The sequence below is a fragment of the Anopheles maculipalpis genome, chromosome 3RL (genome assembly GCF_943734695.1).
Source record: "Anopheles maculipalpis chromosome 3RL, idAnoMacuDA_375_x, whole genome shotgun sequence".
Classification (NCBI taxonomy): Eukaryota; Metazoa; Arthropoda; class Insecta; order Diptera; family Culicidae; genus Anopheles; species Anopheles maculipalpis.
The window spans coordinates 50357324-50378209 of NC_064872.1; the positions used below are offsets into that span (position 1 = coordinate 50357324).

Genomic DNA, 20886 nt, shown 5'->3' on the forward strand with positions numbered 1-20886 from the left:
AAACTGATAAGCTTATACTAAACTCAAACTTTCCATAGTACAAGGAAACGTACCTAAATTCCGAATTCTTATACAGCTGTAAAGCATATGGCAACCCTTCTCGGTAAAACTCGGAACAAAAAAAAATCATGTAGATCCTCCCGATAACAAGCGTAGCAATAACAAAGATAACGTTAGTATAGTACGTGCTAAATGTATCCATTAAGTCTTTGTTTTAGTACAGCAGAAGTGGAATGTTAGTAGTAACAGTAGTAGTTGCAGTAGTAGTAGTTCGTTTGCCTCACACGTGGCATCCTTCCCTTTGCGTATTCACTTATAACACTTCCCACGGTGGAACACACGGGGACAGACACTCGGTGTTGGAAAAGGGAAATAAAATTGTATATATAAAAGCTCTATCTCTGTTCGCCCGAAGTCTTTCATGTTGTTTTGTTGTGCTTTTTTGGCCCTAAAGCTCATTGCCAGCCAACGGTACTGTGCACACTAGAGCCAATGGTAGGGAAATTACTGCATCCATCACTTACAGTACATTGATTACGCGTGCGTTTACCGCTTGCTTTACCCGGTAAGTAGTGTCCTATAGTTAACGTTGGCGCTTGTTTTTGTGTTCAGCTTATATTTGTTGTCCGTTAAGCCTGTTAGTCGTCTTCGTTACCTTACACATCTAAATACTTCCATTGCAAAAGGCGACAATTAGTGAACAAGATTTAACATGCACAAAGACCGTTTACCGATCAAACCAACATTCAGGCGAATGAATGTGTGTGTGTGTTTAAAAAGGATATTACGGGGAATAATAGTGTGGCGGTTGAGTTTAATTATTACATATTTATGATGCCTTCCGTGTGGTGTATATTACTTGTTAGGTCGCTTGCCGCACCACTGTTCACTTATCACGCCTAATTTCTCCAAAGCCGGCAACTGTAAATACATTCTAGCGGATAAGCATGATTTTTGTGGCTATTTTTTCTGTTTTACTTTATTTTTCCTCGTATTATAACCGTTTTAGTCTCTATAACTAGCACTGCTTGGTATGTGTTTAAGTTTTGTGTGAGGATTTTGGCGATTTTTTACAAGTACGTTCACAAAAACCAACAAAATGCCGCATTAAGAAGTATAATAAGATCACAAACAAAATGAGAAACTAATAACAAAGAGAAGTATAAGCATAAAATCAAAGGCCTACAGAGAGTTTTAACCGTCACGTCATGTGTATGATATGGATATCGTTTTTACTTTTATCAACTAACTCGTTCGCTACTAACGGGATTCAGTAGTAGGAGATTCAAAATACCTTGGATCGTTCGTTTCATTACCAGCAGCAAACACCAATTTTGTTATTCATTGTCTCGTAACATGGCCAACGCTTAAAACAGTACCTATTTAACAGTGTGTACTGATTGAAATTTGCTGCACCGTAAAATGGTAGATTCTGTTGGTTACCACCGCTCGACATGCATATTTTCCTCTTTCAGCTTCTTTTGCTACGTTTTTGTTGTTGACTACTTAGACTACTGGAAAAAAAAGCCTAACATTATCATCAAACATTACTCCCAATGGCCATTCGACACTTTTGCTAATGATTTGTATTACCTTGCTGCTGTAGCATTAAACATTCAATATTTTCGTACATGCTATACGGTGAGGAGTTACTTGTTCTCGCAAAACACAAAAACAAGAAACATGGACTTGAACCGGAACTGGAAACATTTGCGACGAAGAAAAAACGGTTCTCCTAATCCTCCTAGAATCTTCTTTATCCATTTCAAACAGAGGTCTGAGAGATAAACCATACACCTTTTTCCCAATATCAAACTGGTAAAATGCTTATGCTAATGCGAATTTACGACTGTCCGTCGCTTTAATACGACCTATACAACTCAACTGCCCTAGTTTTACTACCAATAGAGAGTTCAAAACAGACTGCAAAACAAACCGAAACGAATATGCCTAACTGATCCGATCGGTCTAGATTGCGAATGCGGATGCTGGGAGTGTATACAAAAATTAAAGAGCAATTAGCGCCTTTCCGGTAGAATATACTGAAAACTTCTCGTCAGTTGTTCGGTTCGTTTCTTAACTACGCACAAAATTTACACCATAATTTAGATTACACACACACACACACATACAGACACGGAATCGATTGCAAAAGTAAGAATCCATTCCGTTGTCCAGCCCCGGTGGCAGCTAAATAGATTCGAATGTACACCCCACCGCTTAACCCCATTTGCATGTTATCGTTAATAGGAAGAGCATACGATCAACACATTTATTATTAGAAAGAAGGAACGGATTCGATGTCAACACTGTTAGCACACACGAGACACGCTAGCTACGGGGATAGTTACAAGGCTCGTGTCTATTGGCAGGTAAACCACCGCCCGCAGTTTTAATCGCTTCGCAAACAACTTTCGTACCTTCTTCAACGTTGCAACAACTAGTGCAACATAGTAAAATGAACTGTTTCAATGAATAAAACAAAAATTAAAACACATCAACTATTAGCCTTTTTTTACGACCACAACAAGAATGTTAAATTCCGTACAAGAATGATTAAGTAACGCAGGGAAAAGTACTCAGAACAAAAGTATACGACTTTGCATTTTATCCCAGATTGTGCTGCTGTTGTAAGTAATCTTGCTGAGTAAGTATATATTGCCTGGTGGAATAGTTTGGAGTTTGATATAAAACCACACACAAGACCTTCAAGTACTTGTTGCCAATTTCCTTCGACACAAAAATGTGTTTTCAAAGAGGTGTTGGAACCGGTTGGAATGTTAAGTAAACGATCTAAATGAAATTGAGAGTCCATCGCCAAGCGGATGTTAAATTAAATGTAACATTCAATGTTAAGTATTTTGACTGTCGAAGCTTTTAGTACGGTTTTATCCAACGGCAAAAATGTACCCCAATGCATCGGTAGGATTTTTACGGTGATGTTGTACAGATATACCAGTCCTCAATTGTCGGTGGATTTGGTCATTGTGAAATGTAGCAATCGGGGACCTCACAGGCTTTTTTAGATGAATAAAAGAAAGAATTTTAAACCGTCTCCCTTACAGTGGTTGACAAGTAGTTCGTATCTGGAGAATTTCAAAACTTTGTTTCATTCTTACGTATGGATTCGAGTTTATGTATAAACCGAGACAGCACGTGCTTGAATCTGGAATGTTCTACACGTTAAAAAAAAAAAAACAAATTGACGACCTAACGCAATAAAAAAAAAACGATAATCCCAACAGCGTTGCACGTATGTAGCTAAATAGAATCTCAAAAACATGTGGACAGGCCTTGCAATCACATCACATATCCATCTTGCATACTGCTACAGCTACCAGGTTCGCTTTTGCAAAGTCGGTGCAACTGACTTCCATTTAAGCTAGTAGAGCGTATATAGGTAGGGGGTCGACCAAGTATTACTTACTGCTAGATGCAGTAGTAGTGTCCGTTTGTCCACCGGTCTGCTCATCGCCGGCACCACCCGTACTTCCGTCCGCCGATGCTGCATTGCTTATCCGTGACGAGCTACGGCCGTACGCACCGCCACCACTACTACCCGTACCACTGCCTCCGCTGCTCAGTGCCATTCGTTGCATCTGGCGTATGACGGTTGCCGCATGGTAGGCCTGCTTCCAGCGCGATTTGGCAAAGTTCTTCTTAAGCTGCTCCGACACCGTACCGTGAATGTTCTTGCTGCTGGCCGCATTACCCGATATCCACGGGTGTGCAAGCGCCTGCTTGCACGTGAATCGCCTCTCCACGTTGACGCACATCAGGTTGCGTATGAAATCTTTCGCCGAATCACTAATCTCGTCCCAGTACGGTGAGTCAAACTCGAACTCGCCTTTGAGAATCTGGGCAAACAAGTTGGCATCGTTTTCGTCGTAGAACGGCGGGTACCCGCACAGCAGAATGTACGAAATAACGCCTATGCTCCACACGTCGACCGCCTTGCCGTACGGTTTCTGTGCGAGCACCTCGGGCGCCACATACCCGGGCGTACCGCAGGCCGTCGCCATAAAGCCCGAGTCCTCCATCTTCGACAGCCCAAAGTCGCTGATCATGATCTTGCTGTCTTCCGCCGGGCTGTAGTAGAGCAGATTTTCCGGCTTCAGGTCCCGGTGTACGACGCCCTGCTCGTGCATGTAGTCCACGGCTTCCAGCACCTGGCGGATGAGGTTGGAAGCGTCCCGTTCCGTGTACGAACCCTTCTCAACGATCCGATCGAACAGTTCGCCCCCAGTTACCAGTTCCATGATCAGGTAGACCTTCGATTTATCCTCGAACGTTTCCAGCAGCTGCACAATGTTTGGGTGCGCGAATCGGGGGCCACCCACCGGTGGTACCGCGCTCTGTACCCCGCTGCCGTCGCTTCTGCGAGCGCTAAACCGCTTCAGCACGCGGATTTCGTTCTCGAGCGAGTCTTCCTTGCCCTTGAGCGCCTTCTTGTCGATTATCTTGACAGCGTACTGCTGTGCGGTTTCTTTGTGCTCGCACAGCCGCACCTCGGAGAACGCTCCGGTTCCGAGCAACTCCTTGATGACGTACTTGTCGTCGATGCTGGGCATCTTTTCGCATCCATCCTTCACGTCTTTGCGTATCTTCTTGCCCGAATCTTTTTTCCCGAATAGTGGCATTGTGAAGCGCAGGGCAGCCGGGGAGAACCAGGGAGAGAGCGTGAAACACTAAAGCAAAATGCTACGGTAGATGGGTGCCGGTGTCCTTCGGATTCGAATTGCCCAAGGCAATGACAATACAAGCCTTTGAAGCCTGGCGCACAGTTGTCGTATGACGTTTTGATACAATGCGGCTTGGAATTTATGTGTTCCGTCGAACGGTTTCGGTGCCACCGTTACGCTTTCCTTTACAACTGAATGTCTGTCTCGGTGAAACAGCAATCTCGTCCGTCGGTTTTGTGTAAACCACAAATAGTTCTATATGAAGATGTATCCACTACGTCGTACTACAACTACAGCTTTCTACAATCACCGACGACGGCACTACTAAATGAACATCCGCGTAGCTAGAACGGACGCACTAGAAATTCTCGTTTCGCGCGGGTACTTCACCATGAATCGACACACCCGGGAACCCGTGCCACCATTGAGCCCTGGTTTCACCGTGCTTGCCACGCGTTCGGTGACCGTTATTGCTTTCTTCAAAAACAAGATAGTGCCTTAGCGCAATTGAGATTCTTTCGAAAGGAAAATTATTCTAGCGGCTGCTTATCGCGCTCGAACCGTAGGAATGTGTACGGGCTTGTTCTTGCAGGGGCTTCATGTGGTATAGGAAAACGCGATTAGATGCTCACGAACACACACACGCACATATCTATGTACACATTACACACAAGGACACTAGGGGTACACTAAAACACGGAGTATTATGATTCGTAACAAGGCGACACAGCACAAAAGTCCTCACTCTTTCTCCTGCCTCCTAATGCAACAGGCGTGCCATTACCACTGGCTGATTACGGTAATACGTGCCGGACTCTGAAATCGAGAAAGAAGAGAACCATTATGAATGATTTAATTGTAGATGGGCGCTTCTACTACGAAGCCCACGAAGGGTGTGTGTAAGTGATGGACACTTCGGAGCCCACCAACGGCACCGGAACCCGGTTTCAATCTGGAGTCGACTCCGCACGCGAAGTAGTGTTGTGCGTAGTGAGTAAGAGTGAGTAGGTGATTAAAACTTTTCTAATGAATGATTCAAATAAATTCATCATATAGAGTTTTTACAACACTTTTGGGATTCGAATCGCAGAGTGTTTAGACTTTTTGGTAGAAGTGCCATTATGAATCTCACTCCGAAGGAGTTAATAGTCGCCTGTTATGAGTTTATAGACAGCTGTTATGAGAAGTAATCCCGCCTTTAGTAATCAATACTTTAATGTTAAGGTAGAAGCCGTCTTCTGTCTTGTTATAATGACTACTAAAAAAGACTTAAATTCCACTAGGGAGTGAGTAAGATTGAACTAATTCCTTGAAAAGAGCTGTATGCTCATCACTAGTTCTGGGTGAGTGGGTTTCGAGTGGTGGATACGGATCCAGCTCCGGAGCCGGTTTCACCCGTTTTCTCGAGAACTCGTTTTTCCCATCACTACTGTGTATGTGTGTGTAGCCAACGAACAGTACTGTCGCCACACGATGCATAAATCCCTACTCAATTACTGAAAACAATAAATTCAACAGGTTGATAGACATTTCCCCCATTACTTGCGACCTTCATATCTGTACCTCGCCGTTAACCGGTGCCGTGATTGTGTTGTTGCATTGGACCAGTAGTGCCTGATACTGATGGCAGCAGCACAGGCCTTTCTGCCCTTTTATGTACCGATCCAAAACAACACAAAATACAATCTCCAATAAATGCATTCGTACTACAAAAATACAAAACACGTGTTGGGTACCCTCATACTAATCAAGTGAGCATTGATAGTAAATTAATGCAAAGGGCCGTACGCTAAGAATGCCTTGCACGCACCAATACCAACAACATACAGTTGCCACAGAATAAGATCGGGTTTCGAGAGCATAACCATTCCAGAGAAGAAAAAAAGGAATCAACATTCTTCACTCTTCCGCCAGAATATAAGACGTACAGTTTTGGACCGCAGCATTCTTCATCGTGCGGCCAATTGCTTCCCCGCCTTGATACCATGCGGAGAACCCGCACACTGACGTCATCGTTGATGAATAGGCAACCCGCTGCTGGTCGCCACACACTACGCACTTTGATACGAAGGATAATGTCTTAAAACAGCTTCGTGCTACCCCTGCTCCTCTGGCTTTAAATCGTGACATCAACTCCCAATTCTGTCAGGAACCCAGTCATCCGACGGTCTCGCCAGTGAATGTGTTGTTGTGTGCCACATCAAGCACAATGTCAGCAGCATCAGCGTAAAAAAAGTGAATCCAGCGAAACGGACATACTATAACTTTCAATTTACCATAAGGTCAAATTCGCCTGCCCCACCGTTTATTCGGTTGCGCCGTCGTTCCCTTCGTTTGGTTGCGATAGTAAAAAAAAATCCCACAGTATGCCATAAACCTCTTCCATTCGGTTCCCGTGCGGATGTTTCGCTACAGTTCATTGGAGTATTTGTGGTATTTTGCGGAGATAATCAATAATTTGTTTTGAAAAAGTGTTCACAATTTCCATTTTCTTAGCTTTACGGATTGCACCACGGTGAGCGAGCCTATATACAATATCCATGTGCGTCGAGCATAAATTTAGCAGGACGAAAAGACCTTTGCCTTTGGGTTTTCCGCATTGACCTCGTCGCGATAGTGTGCAAAGTAGCAAAATACGAAGGGTGAGGGTTTTCATCGGGTCAATAAAAAAAAACACATCAACGCGCTATCACCCACCTTCATCGCGCACAGGCACACAACACTGTTGTAAAGCGCACGTTCTTCCCGTGTTCGACACATCAAGAAATACGACCCCGACGTACCTATCAGTAGAGGAGACTGGCTATTTGTGTGATTGTATTCCCTATTGCTACTGCTGCTGCTGCTGCTGCTTCTACTGCGTTCGCCCTGCACGGATGTTCCACGTACACTTTGCGTACGCAAGTGGTGCTTCAATCATTTGTTGCGGAGGAATGGTGTAGTGAAAACAAAAACACCTTCCGCCGTCACACAGAACACTTCTATATTTCACTATTTTCCTCGGATGCAGCAGTTTCCGCAATTCAGAACACGACCAAACAGCAGTGACCAAACGGGGACTTTACCACTGCCAGACTATTATTTTACCACCCCGCGTGTAAATGATACTTTTTTTCATGCGGAGGAGTTTCTCTTGTTGCTTGTGTGTTTTTTTGATTTGCTGCGTCCACTGACAAAACTTCGCACAAGGTGCATATAGCGAAACGCCATTTCGATAGCATCTGTCAAACCAAAAACAAGATGAATAGACGACACGTTGACAAAATACAATTTATAATTACATTATTATTTGAAACATAACAAGTGAAAAACCAAATTCAAAAGAAAATTGCAAAATCATATGAAGAAATAAATATCAAAAATGCTACATAACACAGTAAAACAGCAAAAAAAATCAACTTTCGATGTTTTTATCCTGTTATATTTATGTTTCGATATAATCGCATGTGTTTCTTAATTTTTCCGGCAGAAAACCATCAACAAATTGATTTCGGTTAGTTCCGAAATCAATTTGGCGGTGCAAAATCTGAAATGTGTTTCATCCTGTGTCCTTTGAACTCGTTCCAGGCCTTCGGCCTACATGGTGGCGTACTGTTACCGATGCCCAGAAGACGGTGGTTGTTGATGCGTGCGAGCGATGGCCATGCTTGTCAACGACCATACCATGTTGAACACACCGGTTCTCGTCCGATCACCGAAGTTAAGCAACATCGGGCATGGCTAGTACTTAGGTGGGTGACCACTTGGGAAAACCATGTGTCGTTGGCATCTTCACCTTTTTTATGTTGTATCTGCCCAACTAGCTGCGTGCACGGATAGAAAATGAATGCCTAACTGTGGAGGGTTGCCATAAGATACTCGCATGTTAAGAAAAGGATATTTAAATGACTCCTCATTCCCAGCCATGTTTCCCTTACAAATCGTGTTCTATTTTTAGACAACGTAAAGTGCGTAGAAAGGTAGGGAATAAGGTTCGAATCTCCTTTGGATGTATTTTTTTTCCATTGTTCGAGGTGATATTTGCAGTGTAAAATCCGAAATGTGTTGCATCCTGTGTCCTCTGAACTCGTTCCAGGCCTTCGGCCTACATGGTGGCGTACTGTTACCGATGCCCAGAAGACGGTGGTTCTTGATGCGTGCGAGCGATGGCCATGCTTGTCAACGACCATACCATGTTGAACACACCGGTTCTCGTCCGATCACCGAAGTTAAGCAACATCGGGCATGGCTAGTACTTTAGGTGGGTGACCACTTGGGAAAACCATGTGTCGTTGGCATCTTCACCTTTTTTATGTTGTATCTGCCCAACTAGCTGCGTGCACGGATAGAAAATGAATGCCTAGCTGTGGAGGGTTGCCATGAGATACTCGCATGTTTGAGCAAAGGATATTTAAATGACTCCTCATTCCCAGCCATTGTTTCCCTTACAAATCGTGTTCTATTTTTAGACAACGTAAAGTGCGTAGAAAGGGAAGGAATAAGGTTCGAATCTCTTTTGGATGTATTTTTTTACATTGTTCGAAGTAGCATTTGCAGTGTAAAATGCGAAATGTGTTGCATCCTATGTCCTCTGAACTCGTTCCAGGCCTTCGGCCTACATGGTGGCGTACTGTTACCGATGCCCAGAAGACGGTGATTCTTGATGCGTGCGAGCGATGGTCATGCTTGTCAACGACCATACCATGTTGAACACACCGGTTCTCGTCCGATCACCGAAGTTAAGCAACATCGGGCATGGCTAGTACTTAGGTGGGTGACCACTTGGGAAAACCATGTGTCGTTGGCATCTTCACCTCTTTTATGTTGTACCTGCCCAACTAGCTGCGTGCACGGATAGAAAATGAATGGCTAGCTGTGGAGGGTTGTCATGAGATATTCGCATGTTTGAGCAAAGGATATTTAAATGACTCCTCATTCCCAGCCATGTTTCCCTTACAAATCGTGTTCTATTTTTAGACAACGTAAAGTGCGTAGAAAGGTAGGGAATAAGGTTCGAATCTCCTTTGGATGTATTTTTTTTCCATTGTTCGAGGTGATATTTGCAGTGTAAAATCCGAAATGTGTTGCATCCTGTGTCCTCTGAACTCGTTCCAGGCCTTCGGCCTACATGGTGGCGTACTGTTACCGATGCCCAGAAGACGGTGGTTCTAAATGCGTGCGAGCGATGGTCATGCTTGTCAACGACCATACCATGTTGAACACACCGGTTCTCGTCCGATCACCGAAGTTAAGCAACATCGGGCATGGCTAGTACTTAGGTGGGTGACCACTTGGGAAAACCATGTGTCGTTGGCATCTTCACCTCTTTTATGTTGTACCTGCCCAACTAGCTGCGTGCACGGATAGAAAATGAATGGCTAGCTGTGGAGGGTTGCCATGAGATACTCGCATGTTTGAGCAAAGGATATTTAAATGACTCCTCAGCCCCAGCCATTGTTTCCCTTACAAATCGTGTTCTATTTTTAGACAACGTAAAGTGCGTAGAAAGGGAAGGATTAAGGTTCGAATCTCCTTTGGATGTATTTTTTTCCATTGTTCGAGGTAGTATTTGCAGTGTAAAATCTGAAATGTGTTCCATCCTGTGTCCTTTGAACTTGTTCCAGGCCTTCGGCCTACATGGTGGCGTACTGTTACCGATGCCCAGAAGACGGTGGTTGTTGATGCGTGCGAGCGATGGCCATGCTTGTCAACGACCATACCATGTTGAACACACCGGTTCTCGTCCGATCACCGAAGTTAAGCAACATCGGGCATGGCTAGTACTTAGGTGGGTGACCACTTGGGAAAACCATGTGTCGTTGGCATCTTCACCTTTTTTATGTTGTACCTGCCCAACTAGCTGCGTGCACGGATAGAAAATGAATGCTTAGCTGTGGAGGGCTGCCATGAGATACTCGCATGTTAAGAAAAGGATATTTAAATGACTCCTCATTCCCAGCCATTGTTTCCCTTACAAATCGTGTTCTATTTTTAGACAACGTAAAGTGCGTAGAAAGGGAAGGAATAAGGTTCGAATCTATTTTGGATGTATTTTTTCCATTGTTCGAAGTAGCATTTGCAGTGTAAAATCTGAAATGTGTTGCATCCTGTGTCCTCTGAACTCGTTCCAGGCCTTCGGCTTACATGGTGGCGTACTGTTACCGATGCCCAGAAGACGGTGGTTCTTGATGCGTGCGAGCGATGGCCATGCTTGTCAACGACCATACCATGTTGAACACACCGGTTCTCGTCCGATCACCGAAGTTAAGCAACATCGGGCATGGCTAGTACTTAGGTGGGTGACCACTTGGGAAAACCATGTGTCGTTGGCATCTTCACCTTTTTTATGTTGTACCTGCCCAACTAGCTGCGTGCACGGATAGAAAATGAATGCCTAGCTGTGGAGGGCTGCCATGGGATACTCGCATGTTAAGAAAAGGATATTTAAACGACTCCTCATTCCCAGCCATTGTTTCCCTTACAAATCGTGTTCTATTTTTAGACAACGTAAAGTGCGTAGAAATGGAAGGAATAAGGTTCGAATCTCTTTTGGATGTATTTTTTTCCATTGTTCGAGGTGGCATTTGCAGTGTAAAATCTGAAATGTGTTGCATCCTGTGTCCTCTGAACTCGTTCCAGGCCTTCGGCCTACATGGTGGCGTACTGTTACCGATGCCCAGAAGACGGTGGTTCTTGATGCGTGCGAGCGATGGCCATGCTTGTCAACGACCATACCATGTTGAACACACCGGTTCTCGTCCGATCACCGAAGTTAAGCAACATCGGGCATGGCTAGTACTTAGGTGGGTGACCACTTGGGAAAACCATGTGTCGTTGGCATCTTCACCTTTTTAATGTTGTACCTGCCCAACTAGCTGCGTGCACGGATAGAAAATGAATGCCTAGCTGTGGAGGGCTGCCATGGGATACTCGCATGTTAAGAAAAGGATATTTAAATCACTCCTCATTCCCAGCCATTGTTTCCCTTACAAATCGTGTTCTATTTTTAGACAACGTAAAGTGCGTAGAAAGGGAAGGAATAAGGTTCGAATCTCTTTTGGATGTATTTTTTTCCATTGTTCGAGCTAGCATTTGCAGTGTAAAATGCGAAATGTGTTGCATCCTGTGTCCTCTGAACTCGTTCCAGGCCTTCGGCCTACATGGTGACGTACTGTTACCGATGCCCAGAAGACGGTGGTTCTTGATGCGTGCGAGCGATGGCCTTACTTGTCAACGACCATACCATGTTGAACACACCGGTTCTCGTCCGATCACCGAAGTTAAGCAACATCGGGCATGGCTAGTACTTAGGTGGGTGACCACTTGGGAAAACCATGTGTCGTTGGCATCTTCACCTTTTTTATGTTGTACCTGCCCAACTAGCTGCGTGCACGGATAGAAAATGAATGCCTAGCGGTGGAGGGCTCTGCCATGAGATACTCGCATGTTAAGAAAAGGATATTTAAACGACTCCTCATTCCCAGTTATTGTTTCCCTTACAAATCGTGTTCTATTTTTAGACAACGTAAAGTGCGTAGAAAGGGAAGGATTAAGGTTCGAATCTATTTTGGATGTATTTTTTCCATTGTTCGAAGTAGCATTTGCAGTGTAAAATCTGAAATGTGTTGCATCCTGTGTCCTTTGAACTTGTTCCAGGCCTTCGGCCTACATGGTGGCGTACCGTTACCGATGCCCAGAAGACGGTGGTTCTTGATGCGTGCGAGCGATGGCCATGCTTGTCAACGATCATACCATGTTGAACACACCGGTTCTCGTCCGATCACCGAAGTTAAGCAACATCGCGGGCATGGCTAGTACTTAGGTGGGTGACCACTTGGGAAAACCATGTGTCGTTGGCATCTTCACCTTTTTTATGTTGTACCTGCCCAACTAGCTGCGTGCACGGATAGAAAATGAATGCCTAGCGGTGGAGGGCTCTGCCATGAGATACTCGCATGTTAAGAAAAGGATATTTAAATGACTCCTCAGCCCCAGCCATTGTTTCCCTTACAAATCGTGTTCTATTTTTAGACAACGTAAAGTGCGTAGAAAGGGAAGGAATAAGCTTCGAATCTCCTTTGGACGTATTTTTTTCCATTGTTCGAGGTGGCATTTGCAGTGTAAAATCTGAAATGTGTTGCATCCTGTGTCCTTTGAACTCGTTCCAGGCCTTCGGCCTACATGGTGGCGTACCGTTACCGATGCCCGTCTTCTGGGCATCGTTCTTGATGCGTGCGAGCGATGGCCATGCTTGTCAACGACCATACCATGTTGAACACACCGGTTCTCGTCCGATCACCGAAGTTAAGCAACATCGGGCATGGCTAGTACTTAGGTGGGTGACCACTTGGGAAAACCATGTGTCGTTGGCATCTTCACCTTTTTTATGTTGTACCTGCCCAACTAGCTGCGTGCACGGATAGAAAATGAATGCCTAGCTGTGGAGGGCTGCCATGGGATACTCGCATGTTAAGAAAAGGATATTTAAACGACTCCTCATTCCCAGCCATTGTTTCCCTTACAAATCGTGTTCTATTTTTAGACAACGTAAAGTGCGTAGAAAGGGAAGGAATAAGGTTCGAATCTCTTTTGGATGTATTTTTTCCATTGTTCGAGCTAGCATTTGCAGTGTAAAATCTGAAATGTGTTGCATCCTGTGTCCTTTGAACTTGTTCCAGGCCTTCGGCCTACATGGTGGCGTACCGTTACCGATGTCCAGAAGACGGTGGTTCTTGATGCGTGCGAGCGATGGCCATGCTTGTCAACGACCATACCATGTTGAACACACCGGTTCTCGTCCGATCACCGAAGTTAAGCAACATCGGGCATGGCTAGTACTTAGGTGGGTGACCACTTGGGAAAACCATGTGTCGTTGGCATCTTCACCTTTTTTATGTTGTACCTGCCCAACTAGCTGCGTGCACGGATAGAAAATGAATGCCTAGCTGTGGAGGGCTCTGCCATGAGATACTCGCATGTTAAGAAAAGGATATTTAAATGACTCCTCATTCCCAGCCATTGTTTCCCTTACAAATCGTGTTCTATTTTTAGACAACGTAAAGTGCGTAGAAAGGGAGGGAATAAGGTTCGAATCTCCTTTGGATGTATTTTTTTTCCATTGTTCGAAGTAGCATTTGCAGTGTAAAATCTGAAATGTGTTGCATCCTGTGTCCTCTGAACTCGTTCCAGGCCTTCGGCCTACATGGTGGCGTACTGTTACCGATGCCCAGAAGACGGTGGTTCTTGATGCGTGCGAGCGATGGCCATGCTTGTCAACGACCATACCATGTTGAACACACCGGTTCTCGTCCGATCACCGAAGTTAAGCAACATCGGGCATGGCTAGTACTTAGGTGGGTGACCACTTGGGAAAACCATGTGTCGTTGGCATCTTCACCTTTTTTATGTTGTACCTTCCCAACTAGCTGCGTGCACGGATAGAAAATGCCTAGCTGTGGAGGGCTCTGCCATGAGACACTAGCATGTTAAGAAAATGATATTTAAATGACTCCTCATTCCCAGCCATTGTTTCCCTTACAAATCGTGTTCTATTTTTAGACAACGTAAAGTGCGTAGAAAGGGAAGGAATAAGGTTCGAATCTCTTTTGGATGTATTTTTTCCATTTTTCGAGGAAGCATTTGCAGTGTAAAATCCGAAATGTGTTGCATCCTGTGTCCTCTGAACTTGTTCCAGGCCTTCGGCCTACATGGTGGCGTACCGTTACCGATGCCCAGAAGACGGTGGTTCTTGATGCGTGCGAGCGATGACCATGCTTGTCAACGACCATACCATGTTGAACACACCGGTTCTCGTCCGATCACCGAAGTTAAGCAACATCGGGCATGGCTAGTACTTAGGTGGGTGACCACTTGGGAAAACCATGTGTCGTTGGCATCTTCACCTTTTTTATGTTGTACCTTCCCAACTAGCTGCGTGCACGGATAGAAAATGCCTAGCTGTGGAGGGCTCTGCCATGAGACACTAGCATGTTAAGAAAATGATATTTAAATGACTCCTCATTCCCAGCCATTGTTTCCCTTACAAATCGTGTTCTATTTTTAGACAACGTAAAGTGCGTAGAAAGGGAGGGAATAAGGTTCGAATCTATTTTGGATGTATTTTTTTCCATTGTTCGAGGTAGCATTTGCAGTGTAAAATCTGAAATGTGTTGCATCCTGTGTCTGTGTGCATCTGAACTCGTTCCAGGCCTTCGGCCTACATGGTGGCGTACTGTTACCGATGCCCAGAAGACGGTGGTTGTTGATGCGTGCGAGCGATGGCCATGCTTGTCAACGACCATACCATGTTGAACACACCGGTTCTCGCCCGATCACCGAAGTTAAGCAACATCGGGCATGGCTAGTACTTAGGTGGGTGACCACTTGGGAAAACCATGTGTCGTTGGCATCTTCACCTTTTTTATGTTGTACCTGCCCAACTAGCTGCGTGCACGGATAGAAAATGAATGCCTAGCGGTGGAGGGCTCTGCCATGAGATACTCGCATGTTAAGAAAAGGATATTTAAACGACTCCTCATTCCCAGTTATTGTTTCCCTTACAAATCGTGTTCTATTTTTAGACAACGTAAAGTGCGTAGAAAGGGAAGGATTAAGGTTCGAATCTATTTTGGATGTATTTTTTCCATTGTTCGAAGTAGCATTTGCAGTGTAAAATCTGAAATGTGTTGCATCCTGTGTCCTTTGAACTTGTTCCAGGCCTTCGGCCTACATGGTGGCGTACCGTTACCGATGCCCAGAAGACGGTGGTTCTTGATGCGTGCGAGCGATGGCCATGCTTGTCAACGATCATACCATGTTGAACACACCGGTTCTCGTCCGATCACCGAAGTTAAGCAACATCGCGGGCATGGCTAGTACTTAGGTGGGTGACCACTTGGGAAAACCATGTGTCGTTGGCATCTTCACCTTTTTTATGTTGTACCTGCCCAACTAGCTGCGTGCACGGATAGAAAATGAATGCCTAGCGGTGGAGGGCTCTGCCATGAGATACTCGCATGTTAAGAAAAGGATATTTAAACGACTCCTCATTCCCAGTTATTGTTTCCCTTACAAATCGTGTTCTATTTTTAGACAACGTAAAGTGCGTAGAAAGGGAAGGATTAAGGTTCGAATCTATTTTGGATGTATTTTTTCCATTGTTCGAAGTAGCATTTGCAGTGTAAAATCTGAAATGTGTTGCATCCTGTGTCTGTGTGCATCTGAACTCGTTCCAGGCCTTCGGCCTACATGGTGGCGTACTGTTACCGATGCCCAGAAGACGGTGGTTGTTGATGCGTGCGAGCGATGGCCATGCTTGTCAACGACCATACCATGTTGAACACACCGGTTCTCGCCCGATCACCGAAGTTAAGCAACATCGGGCATGGCTAGTACTTAGGTGGGTGACCACTTGGGAAAACCATGTGTCGTTGGCATCTTCACCTTTTTTATGTTGTACCTGCCCAACTAGCTGCGTGCACGGATAGAAAATGAATGCCTAGCTGTGGAGCGTTGCCATGAGATACTCGCATGTTAAGAAAAGGATATTTAAATGACTCCTCAGCCCCAGCCATTGTTTCCCTTACAAATCGTGTTCTATTTTTAGACAACGTAAAGTGCGTAGAAAGGGAAGGAATAAGGTTCGAATCTCCTTTGGACGTATTTTTTTCCATTGTTCGAGGTGGCATTTGCAGTGTAAAATCTGAAATGTGTTGCATCCTGTGTCCTTTGAACTCGTTCCAGGCCTTCGGCCTACATGGTGGCGTACCGTTACCGATGCCCGTCTTCTGGGCATCGTTCTTGATGCGTGCGAGCGATGGCCATGCTTGTCAACGACCATACCATGTTGAACACACCGGTTCTCGTCCGATCACCGAAGTTAAGCAACATCGGGCATGGCTAGTACTTAGGTGGGTGACCACTTGGGAAAACCATGTGTCGTTGGCATCTTCACCTTTTTTATGTTGTACCTGCCCAACTAGCTGCGTGCACGGATAGAAAATGAATGCCTAGCTGTGGAGGGCTGCCATGGGATACTCGCATGTTAAGAAAAGGATATTTAAACGACTCCTCATTCCCAGCCATTGTTTCCCTTACAAATCGTGTTCTATTTTTAGACAACGTAAAGTGCGTAGAAAGGGAAGGAATAAGGTTCGAATCTCTTTTGGATGTATTTTTTCCATTGTTCGAGCTAGCATTTGCAGTGTAAAATCTGAAATGTGTTGCATCCTGTGTCCTTTGAACTTGTTCCAGGCCTTCGGCCTACATGGTGGCGTACCGTTACCGATGTCCAGAAGACGGTGGTTCTTGATGCGTGCGAGCGATGGCCATGCTTGTCAACGACCATACCATGTTGAACACACCGGTTCTCGTCCGATCACCGAAGTTAAGCAACATCGGGCATGGCTAGTACTTAGGTGGGTGACCACTTGGGAAAACCATGTGTCGTTGGCATCTTCACCTTTTTTATGTTGTACCTGCCCAACTAGCTGCGTGCACGGATAGAAAATGAATGCCTAGCTGTGGAGGGCTCTGCCATGAGATACTCGCATGTTAAGAAAAGGATATTTAAATGACTCCTCATTCCCAGCCATTGTTTCCCTTACAAATCGTGTTCTATTTTTAGACAACGTAAAGTGCGTAGAAAGGGAAGGAATAAGGTTCGAATCTCTTTTGGATGTATTTTTTTTCCATTGTTCGAGCTAGCATTTGAAGTGTAAAATCCGAAATGTGTTGCATCCTGTGTCCTCTGAACTCGTTCTAGGCCTTCGGCCTACATGGTGGCGTACCGTTACCGATGTCCAGAAGACGGTGGTTCTTGATGCGTGCGAGCGATGGCCATGCTTGTCAACGACCATACCATGTTGAACACACCGGTTCTCGTCCGATCACCGAAGTTAAGCAACATCGGGCATGGCTAGTACTTAGGTGGGTGACCACTTGGGAAAACCATGTGTCGTTGGCATCTTCACCTTTTTTATGTTGTACCTTCCCAACTAGCTGCGTGCACGGATAGAAAATGCCTAGCTGTGGAGGGCTCTGCCATGAGACACTAGCATGTTAAGAAAATGATATTTAAATGACTCCTCATTCCCAGCCATTGTTTCCCTTACAAATCGTGTTCTATTTTTAGACAACGTAAAGTGCGTAGAAAGGGAAGGAATAAGGTTCGAATCTCTTTTGGATGTATTTTTTTTCCATTGTTCGAGCTAGCATTTGAAGTGTAAAATCCGAAATGTGTTGCATCCTGTGTCCTCTGAACTCGTTCTAGGCCTTCGGCCTACATGGTGGCGTACTGTTACCGATGCCCAGAAGACGGTGGTTCTTGATGCGTGCGAGCGATGGCCATGCTTGTCAACGACCATACCATGTTGAACACACCGGTTCTCGTCCGATCACCGAAGTTAAGCAACATCGGGCATGGCTAGTACTTAGGTGGGTGACCACTTGGGAAAACCATGTGTCGTTGGCATCTTCACCTTTTTTATGTTGTACCTGCCCAACTAGCTGCGTGCTCGGATAGAAAATGAATGCTTAGCTGTGGAGGGCTGCCATGAGATACTCGCATGTTAAGAAAAGGATATTTAAATGACTCCTCAGCCCCAGCCATTGTTTCCCTTACAAATCGTGTTCTATTTTTAGACAACGTAAAGTGCGTAGAAAGGGAAGGAATAAGGTTCGAATCTCTTTTGGATGTATTTTTTCCATTTTTCGAGGAAGCATTTGCAGTGTAAAATCCGAAATGTGTTGCATCCTGTGTCCTTTGAACTTGTTCCAGACCTTCGGCCTACATGGTGGCGTACCGTTACCGATGCCCAGAAGACGGTGGTTCTTGATGCGTGCGAGCGATGGCCATGCTTGTCAACGATCATACCATGTTGAACACACCGGTTCTCGTCCGATCACCGAAGTTAAGCAACATCGGGCATGGCTAGTACTTAGGTGGGTGACCACTTGGGAAAATCATGTGTCGTTGGCATCTTCACCTTTTTTATGTTGTACCTGCCCAACTAGCTGCGTGCACGGATAGAAAATGAATGCTTAGCTGTGGAGGGCTGCCATGAGATACTCGCATGTTAAGAAAAGGATATTTAAATGACTCCTCATTCCCAGCCATTGTTTCCCTTACAAATCGTGTTCTATTTTTAGACAACGTAAAGTGCGTAGAAAGGGAAGGATTAAGGTTCGAATCTCCATTGGATGTATTTTTTTCCATTGTTCGAGGTGGTATTTGCAGTGTAAAATCTGAAATGTGTTGCATCCTGTGTCCTCTGAACTCGTTCCAGGCCTTCGGCCTACATGGTGACGTACTGTTACCGATGCCCAGAAGACGGTGGTTCTTGATGCGTGCGAGCGATGACCATGCTTGTCAACGACCATACCATGTTGAACACACCGGTTCTCGTCCGATCACCGAAGTTAAGCAACATCGGGCATGGCTAGTACTTAGGTGGGTGACCACTTGGGAAAACCATGTGTCGTTGGCATCTTCACCTTTTTTATGTTGTACCTTCCCAACTAGCTGCGTGCACGGATAGAAAATGCCTAGCTGTGGAGGGCTCTGCCATGAGACACTAGCATGTTAAGAAAATGATATTTAAATGACTCCTCATTCCCAGCCATTGTTTCCCTTACAAATCGTGTTCTATTTTTAGACAACGTAAAGTGCGTAGAAAGGGAGGGAATAAGGTTCGAATCTATTTTGGATGTATTTTTTTCCATTGTTCGAGGTAGCATTTGCAAAAGAAAATCTGAAATGTGTTGCATCCTGTGTCCTCTGAACTCGTTCCAGGCCTTCGGCTTACATGGTGGCGTACTGTTACCGATGCCCAGAAGACGGTGGTTCTTGATGCGTGCGAGCGATGGCCTTACTTGTCAACGACCATACCATGTTGAACACACCGGTTCTCGTCCGATCACCGAAGTTAAGCAACATCGGGCATGGCTAGTACTTAGGTGGGTGACCACTTGGGAAAACCATGTGTCGTTGGCATCTTCACCTTTTTTATGTTGTACCTTCCCATCTAGCTGCGTGCACGGATAGAAAATGAATGCCTAGCTGTGGAGGGCTCTGCCATGAGATACTCGCATGTTAAGAAAAGGATATTTAAACGACTCCTCATTCCCAGCCATTGTTTCCCTTACAAATCGTGTTCTATTTTTAGACAACGTAAAGTGCGTAGAAATGGAAGGAATAAGGTTCGAATCTCTTTTGGATGTATTTTTTTCCATTGTTCGAGGTGGCATTTGCAGTGTAAAATCCGAAATGTGTTGCATCCTGTGTCCTCTGAACTTGTTCCAGGCCTTCGGCCTACATGGTGGCGTACCGTTACCGATGCCCAGAAGACGGTGGTTCTTGATGCGTGCGAGCGATGACCATGCTTGTCAACGACCATACCATGTTGAACACACCGGTTCTCGTCCGATCACCGAAGTTAAGCAACATCGGGCATGGCTAGTACTTAGGTGGGTGACCACTTGGGAAAACCATGTGTCGTTGGCATCTTCACCTTTTTTATGTTGTACCTGCCCAACTAGCTGCGTGCACGGATAGAAAATGAATGGCTAGCTGTGGAGGGCTGCCATGGGATACTCGCATGTTAAGAAAAGGATATTTAAATGACTCCTCATCGCCAGCCATTGTTTCCCTTACAAATCGTGTTCTATTTTTAGACAACGTAAAGTGCGTAGAAATGGAAGGAATAAGGTTCGAATCTCTTTTGGATGTATTTTTTTCCATTGTTCGAGGTGGCATTTGCAGTGTAAAATCTGAAATGTGTTGCATCCTGTGTCCTCTGAACTCGTTCCAGGCCTTCGGCCTACATGGTGGCGTACTGTTACCGATGTCCAGAAGACGGTGGTTGTTGATGCGTGCGAGCGATGGCCATGCTTGTCAACGACCATACCATGTTGAACACACCGGTTCTCGTCCGATCACCGAAGTTAAGCAACATCGGGCATGGCTAGTACTTAGGTGGGTGACCACTTGGGAAAACCATGTGTCGTTGGCATCTTCACCTTTTTTATGTTGTACCTGCCCAACTAGCTGCGTGCACGGATAGAAAATGCCTAGCTGTGGAGGGCTCTGCCATGAGACACTAGCATGTTAAGAAAATGATATTTAAATGACTCCTCATTCCCAGCCATTGTTTCCCTTACAAATCGTGTTCTATTTTTAGACAACGTAAAGTGCGTAGAAAGGGAAGGAATAAGGTTCGAATCTCTT

General features: G+C 45.1%; 1 protein-coding gene and 25 non-coding genes across 26 annotated transcripts; 25 read left to right on the forward strand and 1 right to left on the reverse strand.

Annotated features, from left to right (window-relative positions):
* Window positions 1-3419: 3419 nt before the first annotated feature.
* Window positions 3420-4647, reverse strand: LOC126562383 (calcium/calmodulin-dependent protein kinase type 1). Its single transcript, XM_050218887.1, has one exon. The coding sequence runs from the start codon at window positions 4638-4640 to the stop codon at window positions 3420-3422; it is 1221 nt and encodes a 406-aa protein (XP_050074844.1). The 5' UTR covers window positions 4641-4647.
* Window positions 4648-8331: 3684 nt separating this feature from the next.
* Window positions 8332-8450, forward strand: LOC126566029 (5S ribosomal RNA). The gene has a single exon (XR_007607105.1). It is a non-coding gene; the product is annotated as a 5S ribosomal RNA (ribosomal RNA).
* A 389-nt stretch (window positions 8451-8839) lies between these two features.
* On the forward strand, window positions 8840-8959 carry LOC126566258 (5S ribosomal RNA). The gene has a single exon (XR_007607319.1). It is a non-coding gene; the product is annotated as a 5S ribosomal RNA (ribosomal RNA).
* Window positions 8960-9349: 390 nt separating this feature from the next.
* LOC126566147 (5S ribosomal RNA) lies at window positions 9350-9468 on the forward strand. The gene has a single exon (XR_007607216.1). It is a non-coding gene; the product is annotated as a 5S ribosomal RNA (ribosomal RNA).
* A 390-nt stretch (window positions 9469-9858) lies between these two features.
* LOC126566267 (5S ribosomal RNA) lies at window positions 9859-9977 on the forward strand. The gene has a single exon (XR_007607327.1). It is a non-coding gene; the product is annotated as a 5S ribosomal RNA (ribosomal RNA).
* A 390-nt stretch (window positions 9978-10367) lies between these two features.
* Window positions 10368-10486, forward strand: LOC126566304 (5S ribosomal RNA). Its single transcript, XR_007607362.1, has one exon. It is a non-coding gene; the product is annotated as a 5S ribosomal RNA (ribosomal RNA).
* Window positions 10487-10874: 388 nt separating this feature from the next.
* On the forward strand, window positions 10875-10993 carry LOC126566316 (5S ribosomal RNA). The gene has a single exon (XR_007607373.1). It is a non-coding gene; the product is annotated as a 5S ribosomal RNA (ribosomal RNA).
* Window positions 10994-11382: 389 nt separating this feature from the next.
* Window positions 11383-11501, forward strand: LOC126566035 (5S ribosomal RNA). The gene has a single exon (XR_007607111.1). It is a non-coding gene; the product is annotated as a 5S ribosomal RNA (ribosomal RNA).
* Window positions 11502-11890: 389 nt separating this feature from the next.
* On the forward strand, window positions 11891-12009 carry LOC126566047 (5S ribosomal RNA). The gene has a single exon (XR_007607122.1). It is a non-coding gene; the product is annotated as a 5S ribosomal RNA (ribosomal RNA).
* Window positions 12010-12399: 390 nt separating this feature from the next.
* LOC126566265 (5S ribosomal RNA) lies at window positions 12400-12520 on the forward strand. The gene has a single exon (XR_007607325.1). It is a non-coding gene; the product is annotated as a 5S ribosomal RNA (ribosomal RNA).
* Window positions 12521-12914: 394 nt separating this feature from the next.
* Window positions 12915-13033, forward strand: LOC126566059 (5S ribosomal RNA). The gene has a single exon (XR_007607133.1). It is a non-coding gene; the product is annotated as a 5S ribosomal RNA (ribosomal RNA).
* A 388-nt stretch (window positions 13034-13421) lies between these two features.
* LOC126566071 (5S ribosomal RNA) lies at window positions 13422-13540 on the forward strand. The gene has a single exon (XR_007607144.1). It is a non-coding gene; the product is annotated as a 5S ribosomal RNA (ribosomal RNA).
* A 392-nt stretch (window positions 13541-13932) lies between these two features.
* On the forward strand, window positions 13933-14051 carry LOC126566082 (5S ribosomal RNA). Its single transcript, XR_007607155.1, has one exon. It is a non-coding gene; the product is annotated as a 5S ribosomal RNA (ribosomal RNA).
* A 386-nt stretch (window positions 14052-14437) lies between these two features.
* LOC126566094 (5S ribosomal RNA) lies at window positions 14438-14556 on the forward strand. Its single transcript, XR_007607166.1, has one exon. It is a non-coding gene; the product is annotated as a 5S ribosomal RNA (ribosomal RNA).
* Window positions 14557-14950: 394 nt separating this feature from the next.
* LOC126566248 (5S ribosomal RNA) lies at window positions 14951-15069 on the forward strand. Its single transcript, XR_007607309.1, has one exon. It is a non-coding gene; the product is annotated as a 5S ribosomal RNA (ribosomal RNA).
* Window positions 15070-15459: 390 nt separating this feature from the next.
* LOC126566266 (5S ribosomal RNA) lies at window positions 15460-15580 on the forward strand. Its single transcript, XR_007607326.1, has one exon. It is a non-coding gene; the product is annotated as a 5S ribosomal RNA (ribosomal RNA).
* A 397-nt stretch (window positions 15581-15977) lies between these two features.
* Window positions 15978-16096, forward strand: LOC126566250 (5S ribosomal RNA). The gene has a single exon (XR_007607311.1). It is a non-coding gene; the product is annotated as a 5S ribosomal RNA (ribosomal RNA).
* Window positions 16097-16488: 392 nt separating this feature from the next.
* LOC126566106 (5S ribosomal RNA) lies at window positions 16489-16607 on the forward strand. Its single transcript, XR_007607177.1, has one exon. It is a non-coding gene; the product is annotated as a 5S ribosomal RNA (ribosomal RNA).
* Window positions 16608-16995: 388 nt separating this feature from the next.
* Window positions 16996-17114, forward strand: LOC126566117 (5S ribosomal RNA). The gene has a single exon (XR_007607188.1). It is a non-coding gene; the product is annotated as a 5S ribosomal RNA (ribosomal RNA).
* A 392-nt stretch (window positions 17115-17506) lies between these two features.
* LOC126566129 (5S ribosomal RNA) lies at window positions 17507-17625 on the forward strand. The gene has a single exon (XR_007607199.1). It is a non-coding gene; the product is annotated as a 5S ribosomal RNA (ribosomal RNA).
* Window positions 17626-18013: 388 nt separating this feature from the next.
* LOC126566141 (5S ribosomal RNA) lies at window positions 18014-18132 on the forward strand. The gene has a single exon (XR_007607210.1). It is a non-coding gene; the product is annotated as a 5S ribosomal RNA (ribosomal RNA).
* Window positions 18133-18520: 388 nt separating this feature from the next.
* On the forward strand, window positions 18521-18639 carry LOC126566243 (5S ribosomal RNA). Its single transcript, XR_007607305.1, has one exon. It is a non-coding gene; the product is annotated as a 5S ribosomal RNA (ribosomal RNA).
* Window positions 18640-19028: 389 nt separating this feature from the next.
* Window positions 19029-19147, forward strand: LOC126566154 (5S ribosomal RNA). The gene has a single exon (XR_007607222.1). It is a non-coding gene; the product is annotated as a 5S ribosomal RNA (ribosomal RNA).
* Window positions 19148-19534: 387 nt separating this feature from the next.
* LOC126566166 (5S ribosomal RNA) lies at window positions 19535-19653 on the forward strand. Its single transcript, XR_007607233.1, has one exon. It is a non-coding gene; the product is annotated as a 5S ribosomal RNA (ribosomal RNA).
* Window positions 19654-20044: 391 nt separating this feature from the next.
* LOC126566178 (5S ribosomal RNA) lies at window positions 20045-20163 on the forward strand. Its single transcript, XR_007607244.1, has one exon. It is a non-coding gene; the product is annotated as a 5S ribosomal RNA (ribosomal RNA).
* A 389-nt stretch (window positions 20164-20552) lies between these two features.
* Window positions 20553-20671, forward strand: LOC126566190 (5S ribosomal RNA). The gene has a single exon (XR_007607255.1). It is a non-coding gene; the product is annotated as a 5S ribosomal RNA (ribosomal RNA).
* Window positions 20672-20886: the final 215 nt, after the last annotated feature.

Bases quoted from the DNA above. Each gene is read 5' to 3' on its own strand.
- LOC126562383 (XM_050218887.1), bottom strand. From the start codon at position 4,640: ATGCCACTATTCGGGAAAAAAGATTCGGGCAAGAAGATACGCAAAGAC.